Source organism: Leucoraja erinacea, chromosome 30, assembly GCF_028641065.1.
Source record: "Leucoraja erinacea ecotype New England chromosome 30, Leri_hhj_1, whole genome shotgun sequence".
Taxonomy (NCBI): domain Eukaryota; kingdom Metazoa; phylum Chordata; class Chondrichthyes; order Rajiformes; family Rajidae; genus Leucoraja; species Leucoraja erinaceus.
The window spans coordinates 18,121,212-18,132,428 of NC_073406.1; the positions used below are offsets into that span (position 1 = coordinate 18,121,212).

The 11,217-nt window shown below is 47.1% G+C and overlaps 1 protein-coding gene across 2 annotated transcripts in view; it reads right to left on the minus strand.

The window, feature by feature from the left end:
- The window catches only part of agrn (agrin), a 451,665-nt gene extending 440,904 nt beyond the window's left edge, over window positions 1–10,761 (minus strand). The window contains exon 1 of one of the 2 annotated variants that reach the window (XM_055659585.1): window positions 10,237–10,761. In XM_055659585.1, the coding sequence (XP_055515560.1) occupies window positions 10,237–10,434 (198 nt within the window). In that variant the 5' untranslated portion in view covers window positions 10,435–10,761. The remainder of the gene's footprint in view (window positions 1–10,236) is intronic. The other variant, XM_055659586.1, reaches the window with a different exon arrangement.
- Window positions 10,762–11,217: the final 456 nt, after the last annotated feature.

The window sequence follows — 11,217 nt, forward strand, 5'->3', positions numbered from 1 at the left end:
CTTCAAAGCCAGCGGTTGAGTTTCAGATCACAGTTTTTAAACATAGTAAAGATACCAGTTTATGAATTTTGAGGGTGGGAGCGGAGGGCAGTAATCCCTCATCATAACTCCTCAGTTACTTTCTTAAACGTAAGTTCGCAATCTTACTAGGAGTCACGCACGGCCGTGCTGGCGGCTTTGAGCAGGATGCGGTGCAGGGCGGGGCGGTTGAATACGGGGGACCCAAAGACCGCCTTCGGGCCCGGGGCCATAGGTTGCCGACCCATGCTACAGTTATTACAGAGCTCGGCCGCGCTCAGCCGAAGTCTTTGGGGCGGATGAATTATCGTAATCCCCAAAATCTGTTTTCGAAAAACACGGGGGTATTTTTTTTAAATAACCATAGAAATTAAATTGTTCCCCTGGGCTTAAATTAAATATTTGCAGTCTGTAAAATCTTTCCTGCAAATAAAACAGGTTTTGCCAACGGCTTATTATAAAATTTCTGAACGGTCTTACCCCCCACCATCCTGCTGTAGCCAGGATGTGGTTTATAGGCACGTCCATTCTTTTAGCCGTCGACGGGTTCTTCACGGAATCATTCACGTGACTCCGAAGTAAAATCATTCTTGCTGCAACTTCACAGGCATTTTAATGCAAAAAGTAAATATACAATGATCAATAAATAAATTGGGCCATAATAGTGGAAGCAGAAGTACATAGTGCAACCAAAACAAAGTCCATGGTAGATGGTTGCCGAGGTAAGAAAGGGTTTCGGCCCGAAACGTTGCCCATCTCCTTCGCTCCATAGATGCTGCTGCACCCGCTGAGTTTCTCCAGCATTTTTGTGTACCATGGCTGTTTGAGTTACCGAAACAGGCCTTGACACAGCCGGTCAGTACGCTCTCTCCCGTATACCAGGAGAGGTTAGATAGGAGTATTTGGCAGCATGCCGAATCTCATCAGTCTTCCAGGGAAGTAGAGGTACTTATGAGCACTCTTCGTGACTACATCGGTATACTGAGCCCAGGAGCTCTCAGAGATATGCATGCCTGGGAACTTGAAGCCATTGACTCCTCCATCACTGCCCTGTCAATGTAGACAGGTTCACAAATCCTCATATTTCTCTACCCGAGGCCAACAATCAGTTGCTTGGTCTGGCTGACGCTGAGAGCAGGGTAGGTACCTGGTACCATTCAGATTATCAATAATAGGCTCGGTGCAATTAACGTTTACATCTGATGAAACATTAAAGTACACTCTTCACTTCACCATGAACTGACACCCCCACCCCACCACAAGTAGCCATGGAAGGACATGTTCGATATTTGGGGAATAGGAAATTCCCCTCCAATTCCTGCACCTGGGCAATTCAGGTGGCGCAGCTGCTGCCTGACAGCAACAGAGACTCGGGTTCGATCCCGACTACGGGTGCTGTCTGTACACAGTTTGTATCTTCTCCCTGTGACCCGCGTGGGTTTCCTCCCACACTCCAAAGACGTGGAGGTTTGTAGGTGAATTGGCTTCTGTAAATTGTCCTTAGTGTACAGTGACCATGGGTCAGTGCGGGTTTGGCGAGCCGAAGGGCCCGTTTCCACGCTGTATCACTAAACTAAACAGCCTGATCCAAAAGCAGATTAATTGGTCATGTTTCTCATGCAGACCATGGGATCTTGCTGTGCACAAACTGGCTGCTGTACATCAAGGCCACTGCGTTATTTGTGAAACATTTTGGGACATCTGGGGAAGACGATAACAGGCCACATGAAAGTGAATCGGTCTTCAGCCCTCACAGTTCCCATCGCAGATCGCAAGAATTAGCCCACAGCAAGGTTAAGATCACACTGCCGAGGCTGACTTTAACTGCAGCTCATAAAGAGCTGTCCCATGGGGTGTTTGTTCCCATCCTCTCACGGAAACCCAAGCCAGCTCTGGAAATCAGGCTACTTTACAAGTATTCAGTAGGGAGTTTGCACTTGGGTATGGCTCTGTGCGCAAGATCACATTACATTTAATGTCACGTTACTTTGAAAGTCTCGGGCCGCAGATAGTTGGGTGGTCACATTTCCTCTGGTGTTGGAATCAGCATTGTAAGAACAGCTTCTTCCCCGTGGTTACCAGACTCTTGGTCAGACATATCTCCCATATGCAATAGACAATAGGTATTGGAGTAGGCCATTCGGCTATTCGAGCCAGCATCGCCACTCAATGTGATCATGCCAGAGATTAATTTTAGCGATCTTCCAATCTACCTCACAGTTGCACCAGCACTTTTTTTTAATTGCACTTTCTTTTCTCTAGCTCTAACATTCTTATTTTCTCTTTTTGCACAATGGGATGTATTCACCTATGGTATGATTTGCCTGGATAACATGCAAAACATGTAAAGTATTTCACTCTATCTCAATACACTTAGCTGTAATAAACTAATACCGATCCATGTATCTGTGCTGATGCTTTTCTAAGATCGTTATTGAATCTGGTTCTTCAGCTTCCCCGGATAGCTTGTTCCCGGTACACGCCACCATTTGAGTGAAGAATTTTCCCAAGGTCCATCTTGGATTTTTCCTCCCACACCTGGAGCCTATCGCTTAGTCCTCTACCCTGGGAGTGGTCATTTTATCCATGCCCCTCATGTCATCCTAGTACTGCATCAATGCACCAGAGACACAGGTTCAATCCTGACCTCAGGTACTGTCTGCGTAGAGTTTGCATGCTTTCCCCGTGACCGCCTGAGTTTTCTCCAGATGCTACGGTTTCCTCCTACATTCCAAAGACGTGTGGGTTTTTTTTTAGGTTAATTGGCCTCTGCATATTGCTTCTAGTGCGTAGGGGGTGGATGCAGAAAGTGGGATAACATAGAACTTGTGTGAACGGGTCAAGTCAATTTTATTTCTATAGCACATTTAAAAACAACTCTCATTGATCAAAGTGCTTTATATTAGTGCAGGTACTAACTTGCTACAATGGTTAGTATGGACACAATGGGCCGAAGGGCCTGTTTCCATGCTACATCTTTCAATCCAAGGTATAGGGAAACTCAGAACATCTTTTCCCGGAACAATGCCTGGATTAGGAGGTATTAGCTATAGGTGGAGGTTGGACAGACTGGGAGTGTTTTCTCTGGAATGATGGAGGTGATGGGAGATTTGATAAAAAGCAGCTAAAATAATGAGAGGTATAGATATGGCAGACAGTCAGAACGTTTTCACCAGGATGGAAAATTCAATACACCCTAATTGGAAAAGGTGGTGAAACAAAACCCACCACGCAGCTGTTATCTGGGTTTGTGGGCGTGAGTAATAGGGAAGAGGTTGGATAGGCTGGGGCTTTGGAGCCTGAGGGGTGACATTATTGAGGTCACAAGTTCATGAAGGGCATGGATAAATTGAATGGCCAAAGACTTATTCCTAGGGTGGAGGATACTAAAAGAGTTGAATGGAGAGTTTAAGAGGGACCACTTTTTCCACTACGAGGGTAATCCCATTCCAGAATGAATGGTCCCAGGAAGCTATGGAAGAGGACACAATTACAACGTTTAAGAGATGTTTGGACAGATACATGTTTAAAAAGGGCTTTGCTAAATGTGTAATGGTTGGGTTCTGACAGCAGTCAAAGAACAGGACAGTGGTACAGCGGTAGAATTGTTGTCTTACAGCACCAGAGATACGGGTTCGATCCTGACTATGGGTGCTGTCTGTGTGGAGTTTGTACGTTCTCCCCGTGACCTGCGTGGGATTTCTCTCGATGATCCGGTTTCTCCCACATTGCAAAGACGTGCAGATTTGTAGGTTAAATTGCTTCTGTAAATTGTCCCAGTGTGCAGGATAGAGCTAGTATACGGGTGATCGTTGGTCAGCGTGGACTTGGTGGGCCGAAGGGCCCCGTTTCCATGCTGCATCTCTAAACGAAACTAAAACATTTACAACGTGTCTTTATGAACATCTGAATCACTAGCACATTGAAGGCTATGAACCAATTTCTAGTACATGGAACAATCTGGATGGGAACTGAATGGCCAGCATAGAAGCGATGGGCCGAAGAGGCTGTTTCTGTCTATGGGACTATGATGATCACTTTTAGCAATGATCCGTCAGCAATCAGTGCTATCTAGTTGGAAATGGTCGTTGAAAATCACCACTCAGACATTATCTGGGCTTGTGGGCTCGAGTTGTTAACCCCCCCCCCCCATTCTAACTACCCCTCCCAGCAGCCAGGGTAGTTAGAACATAGACCAGGAACAGGCCCTTCAGCCCACAATATCTGTGCCGAACATGATAACATTAAACTAATCTCGTCAGCCTGCACATGATCCAGGCCCTTCTATTCCCTGCCTATCCATGTGCATTTCCAAGTTGAAAACAATTAAATAAACCTGGAATTTTATAAAAAAATAAAAGCTGGTCTCTGAAGCCACAGGATTGATGTCCCTTGATTGAGGGGACCTCCCATCTTTACCACTGCGGGCCGATTACTCCGGTATGCCTCTATTTCCTTAGAAGATTGAGAAGATTTGACATGTCGACAAATACTCTATCATACTACTGCAGACGTGTGGTGACGAGGATAATGACTGGTTGCATAGAGGTTTGGTTCAGTAACTCAAACACCCTGACATGATGGAGACTGCAGAGAGGGACAGGCGGTGTCCAGTCCACCACAATCCTGGCTGGTAGGAAGAAGCCAATCTTGAACCTGATGACCACGGCTTTCAGGCACTTGCAGCTTCTTTGCGATGGTAGTAGTGAAAATAGAGCTTGGCTGGGGCGGTGCATGGTATCGAAAAGTCGCAATGTATCAAAATATTTAAATGATGGCCAAAATCTCACGACAGCCATCTAAAGAAGACCAAGGAATTGTCTCGGCCCGAAACCGCACCGATCCATGTCCGCCAGAGATGCTGCCTGAGATACTCCAGCACTTTGTGCCCCGTTTGGATAGCATACACACTCCTTGACAACACTCACACACACGGCACCCTGTCCGCCCGCCCAATAAGCCTTTTACAAAGATACACACACCTACACTCTCCTATTCCCCAGCATACCATGACGTTTGATACACCCAATACCACACAGAAGTATTCCCCCAGAGACCAACACAACTTTCAGATGAACGCAGGCTATCACATTACCTTTGTCCCTGAACATTAAATGCCACCTCTTTTGAGGAGGTAAATTGGATCAAAATCAGCATTCCTTACAACAGTGTTAGCAAATATTAATAAATTCCACCATATATTTGACCACTGCCTCAGCAGGTCGCCAACATAGAAACATAGAAATTAGGTGCAGGAGTAGGCCATTCGGCCCTTCGAGCCTGCACCGCCATTCAATATGATCATGGCTGATCATCCAACTCAGTATCCCGTACCTGCCTTCTCTCCATACCCCCTGATCCCCTTAGCCACAAGGGCCACCTAACTCCCTCTTAAATATAGCCAATGAACTGTGGCCTCACCTACCCTCTCTGGCAGATAGTTCCAGAGCTTAACCACTCTCTGTGTGAAAAAAGTTCTTCTCATCTCGGTTTTTAAAGGATTTCCCCTTACCAAAGCTGTGAGTCCTGGACTTCCCAAACATCGGGAGCAATCTTCCTGCATCTAGCCTGTCCAACCCCTTAAGAATTTTGTAAGTTTCTATAAGATCCCCTCTCAATCTCCTAAATTCTAGAGAGTATAAACCAAGGTCGACCAGTCTTTCTTCATAAGACAGTCCTGACATCCCAGGAATCAGTCTGGTGAACCTTCTCTGCACTCCCTCTATGGCAATATGTCCTTCCTCAGATTTGGAGACCAAAACTGTACGCAATACTCCAGGTGTGGTCTCACCAAGACCCTGTACAACTGCAGTAGAACCTCCCTGCTCCTATACTCAAATCCTTTTGCTATGAAGCTAACATACCATTCGCTTTCTTCACTGCCTGCTGCACCTGCATGCCTACTTTCAATGACTGGTGTACCATGACACCCAGGTCTCGCTGCATCCTAGTCAGCCACCATTTAGATAATAGTCTGCTTTCCCGTTTTTGCCCCCAAAATGGATAACCTCACATTTATCCACATAATCAAGGTCTCACCCCGGTCACTCTCTTCTCCCCTCCCCCACCAGGCACGAGGTACAGAAGTGTGAAGACGCACACTTCCTGGTTCAGAGGCAGTTTCTTCTCAGCTGTTATGAGGCAAGTGAACCATCCTACCGCAACCAGAATGCGGTTCGGACCTCCCATCTATCTCAATGGAGTCCCTCGGACTATCTTTAATCAGATTTAACCTTGCATTAAACATTTTCCTTTGTCCTGCCTCTGTACACTGCGGATAGCTTGATTGTAATCATGCATAGTCTTTCCACTGACTGGATAGCACGCAACAGAAAAAAGCTTTTCACTGTACAGATGCTCCCCGATTTACGCCGCTTCGACTTACGATATCTCGACTTTACGATGGTGCAAACGTTGGGCAGCAGCCGCAAGCCGCACGTCGTGTCCAGTCCCGTGATCACGCTGTATTAAATGCGTTTTCAACTTACAATATTTTTGATTTACGATGGGTTTATCAGAACGTAACCCCATCATAGGTCGAGGAGCAGCTGTACTTGTGACAATAAACTAAACTAGAGCTTCATCAAGAGTGGACGAGGCACAAAGCTGAGCCCAGCAGTTTATTTTTCTTCAGTGCAGTCCTGCGTTCAAAACTGTGGCCATGTTGAATTATCCTAATTCAGCTCAGCCACCTGGGCAGCTACTGTAATTGATGCAGTAAAGCCTAGAGTGGGTGCACGGGGATTAAACAAAAAGTAAAAAATCAGGTGCGATATCACACCCAATCAGTACGTCCACAGAGATAAGCCGAGTCAGGTGTGTAAGAGCGGGCTGTGTTAGCTCTGTGTAGCTGGTCTTCTCACAGATGCAGTGGAGACTCATAGAGAACAGAGGAAGGATCTCGATCCAAAACGTCACCCATTCCTTCTCTCCAGAGATGCTGCCTGTCCCATCAGGTTACTCCAGCATCTTGAGTCTATCTTCTGGTGCAGCACAGAAGTAGGCCCTTCGGCCCACCCTGCCTGTGCTGACCATGAGATGCTAATCAAACTAATCCCACCTGTCTGTGTGTGATCTGTATCACTCTTTTCACAGCCTGTTCATGTGGGTCATGGAATGGTTGGGGAAGAGACCATCCTATCTAGCGGGGAAAGTGAGGAGCGGAGTGCACTGGGCGGAGAGGAATTGGTCACCAAAGGAAGTTCCCACCGGGTCTTATCTGATCAGTTGCTTAAATTACAGAAACTCAGTTCAATTCAGTCTGAAGAAGGGTCTCGACCCGAAACGTCACCTATTCCTTTCCTCCAGAGATGCTGTCAGACCCGCTGAGTTACTCCAGTTTTTTTGTGTCAATCTTTCAGTTATTCATAGACCAGCCAAAACCAAAAAGTGGATGGGAAGGAACTGCAAATGCTGGTTTACACCGAAGATAGACACAAGATGCTGGAGCAAAGGGCCTGTCCTACTTTCCCGAGTTGCTCACGAATTCTCCCGAGTTTTCCCCTTGATTCAAACTCGGAGCATGTTTGTAACAGGTCTGTAGGAGTCCATATATACATCGTAGCGGCTCGTTATGTCAGTCGTAGGTACTCGGGGCATCAGGTACGTCGGGACTTTTTTCCCCAGCATGACAGCAGGAGTAATTAGTCGGGAGGAGAAAAATTGCAACATTTAATGCCCTGCCACGTCACTCCAGCATTTTATGTCAAGACCAAAGTTCAGAGTGGTTGGTGAATAGGTATAGCCACACTATCAATAAATGTCACTGCTTGTAAAGTCTACAGATTCACTGTCCAGTTCCAAAGGAAAACTCAGGATCCCTCAGTCGGAAGCCAGAACTCAAGGTAAATCAGATACGATTCTCACAAAGTAATTACCTTCCAAAGTGATGTCTTAATATTTTTTTAGTGTGCAAAGAAACGTATTGTATTTATTATAGCACCTCTCAACATCTTAAAGATTCTAACATGCAGCAGAGTGTCACTGTGTCTGCTCAAAAGCTTGCACAATAGTCCGCGAGCATTGCCACTTTCATTTCACTGCACATCTCGTATGTGTATGTGACAAAACAACTTGACTTGACTTGAGTGCTAGAAGTGTAGTCACTGCTGTAATGTAGGATACACAGTAGCTAATTTGTACACGGCAATGTTTATAGGAACCAGCGCATCTATTGGTGATACAAGAAAACAGACACAAAGTGCTGGAGTAACTCAGCTGGTCAGGCGGCATCTCTGGAGCAAAGGAATAGGTGACGTTTCGAGTCAGTCTGATGGAGGGCCTCAACCCAAAGCGTCACCTATTACTCTCCTCCAGAGATGTTGCCTGATCCGTCGAGTTACTCCAGCATTTTGTGGCTATAATCAGTCTGAAGAAGGGTTCCACCCAATACCTTCACCTGTCCATGTTCTTGTTAGATGCTGCCCGACCCTCGCGGCTCTATTCCAACAGTCAATTTATTGTAAACCTCCATCTGCAGCTCCCTGTTTCTGAATCTATTGGTGATGTTGTTTAGATTTAACAAGAGAACAAAGATCACCTTTCTTCAAAGTCGTGCCCTGGGATGTTTTAGTGAGATTGGACATTGCAAGACACCCGCAATATTTATTTGGATAAGTGCCCACAAGTTGGCACAGCGTTCAAAACCAAGAGAGGAATGGATAGAAACATAGAAAATAGATGCAGGAGTAGGCCATTCGGCCCTTTGAGCTAACTTGATCATGGCTGATCATTAAAATCAGTATCCCCTTCCTGCTTTGTCCCCATATCCCATTGATTCCGTTAGCCCCAAGAGCTATATCTAACTCTCTCATGAATACATCCAGTAAATTGGCCTCCACTGCCTTCTGTGGCAGAGAATTCCACAGATTCATAACTCTCTGGGTGAAAATAGATCAGGTAGATGCACAGTCTCTTGCCCAGAGTAGGGGAATCCAGGATCAGGAGGCATAGGTTTAAGGGGCAGGGGGGGGGGGGAAGGAACCTGAGGGGTAACCTTTTCCAGACAAAGGGTGGTGGGTGTATGGAACGAGCTGCCAGAGGATGTGGTTGAGACAGGGTCTATCGTGACGTTTAAGCAACAGTTAGACAGGCACATGGATAGTGTAGGAAGGAACTGCAGATGCTGGTTTCAACCGAAGATAGACACAAAAATCTTCAGTTTGAAGAAGAGTCTCGACCCATTCCTTCTCTCCAGAGATGCTGCGTGTCCCGCTGAGTCACTCCAGCATTTTGTGCCTATCTTAGATACATGGATAGGACAGATTTGTAGGGAATATGGACCAAACAGAGGCAGGTGAGACTGGTGTGCCTGGGACACGTTGGTCGGTGTGGACAAGTTGGGCCGAAGGGCCTGTATCTGCACTGTATCACTCTGTGACTCAGAGTTTGTAAAGAACCCTCAAACCTATGGCTCATTTCCTTGCCGACCCACTGTGGCGTGGAACAAATCCCAAAGGAATGTTGTAGCCAGGCACACTCGCAGGAATAAAACTGCACAAACTGGTTGTGGCGATCCCAGTGCAGGAATCGCTGGAGTTATTTTGTTTGCCCTCCAGCGATTACATTGGGAGATGGTTGTGTGTGTGTGTGTGTGTGTGTGTGAGAGAGGTTTCATCGCCCGCAGCCATGTTAATCACAGCACGCTCCTGCCGCTACTCTCCGCTTGTGGGAGGAATAGTTTTGCCCATTGTCACGTTGTTCAAGGTGCAATCCACCACAGCCGCCAACCTCTCTCTCTCTCTCTCTCAAACAAAACTTTCGCAAACTCCAACAAAGCTTTACAGAGACAAGACGCACATAAACCCGGGCGGGAATGCGATCCTTGTGCTTGCAACAAAACCAAACTCAGCATCTCAAAAATCTGCAATTGTGTAAAACTCCAGCACTTTGTGTCTATCTTCACAGTAAAACTACACTCGCTCCCCACACAAACGCTGATTGAATGTTACCTGCATTTGCAGCACTGTGTATTATCAAGCTCTGGGGAACAATACAGTACTGAAATTTCTATGCAACCGGGTTAAGGCAATGTTAATAGATTGAGTTATAGAAAGATTGAGGGCTCCATTCTCCCACCATTCCAATGCTCGGGATAGTTGAATCAGTAAACTTATAAACAGGTTAAGTTACAGAAGGGTTAACGCTGCTTTTCTCCCCACTCCAGGGCTCGGGGGTAGTCGGGACAGTAACTTTGAACCGTGTTCGGCTTCTCCTTACCTTGCAAGAATAGGTGTTGTGCACAGGGTCCACGTTCATGATCTCTTCCACCGTCCCGGTCAGGACCACGTTCGCCTCCTCCTCCCGGCTCTGCAGCTTCTTCTCGGGGCACAGGCTGCAGCAGGCATGGGCAGCCAGGACAAGCACAAGCAGTAGATGAATGGGGCAAGTCCGCCTCTCGGTGCCCGCTCGCTTCATACTCAACTGGGCAATAGAGACTCGCACTTAAATCTTCTTAAAAGTACGACAGGGTTTTTTTTCTCTTTGTGTGTGTTTGTTTGTTTATTCCTCTGCTTAACAAAAAAAAGGACTCGTTCAAATCAAATGTGTTGGCCTTCTAGGCTAATATTGGTCGGCAGGTGTACTCAAGGCATTTCATTCCCTGCCAGAGTGTGGGATGGAGAGGCGGGCGACAGCGAGAACTGCCTCTGTGTGTAACATCAGGCGGAGGTTGAGGCGGAATGAACGAACCAAGATAAGTCCCCCTCCCTCCCCTCGCTCGCTCTCTCTGTGGCTGGGATTTGCATAATCAGATGGCAGTGATCAGCTTCTCCCTCCCTCCCTCTCTCCCATTTACATCGACCGTGTTCGAACCAAACGCCGCCACCCCCGGAAATGCAGCTAAAACACTCCGGCTTTAATCGATAACCGCACGGTGACGTGTGCCGCTGCTCCACAAGGATGGTGTGTGTAGTGTGGGGGTGAAGAGAGAGGGTTGGTGGTAGTGTAGAGAGGGGGAGGTGAGAGAGAGGTTGAAGAGAGGGGGTGGCAAAGAGAGAGAGAGAGGGGGGAGGACAAAGGGGGAGAGAGAGAGGAAAAGGGGGGGGGGGAGAGGAAAAAGGGGGGTGAGAGAAAAATGGGGGGGAGAGAAAAAAGGAGAGAGAGGAAAAGGGGGGGTAGAAAGGGAGGGGGAGAGAGAAAGGGGGGAGGGGAGGGGAGGGGAGGGGGAGAAAGGAGGGGAGGGGAGGGAGAGAAAAGGGG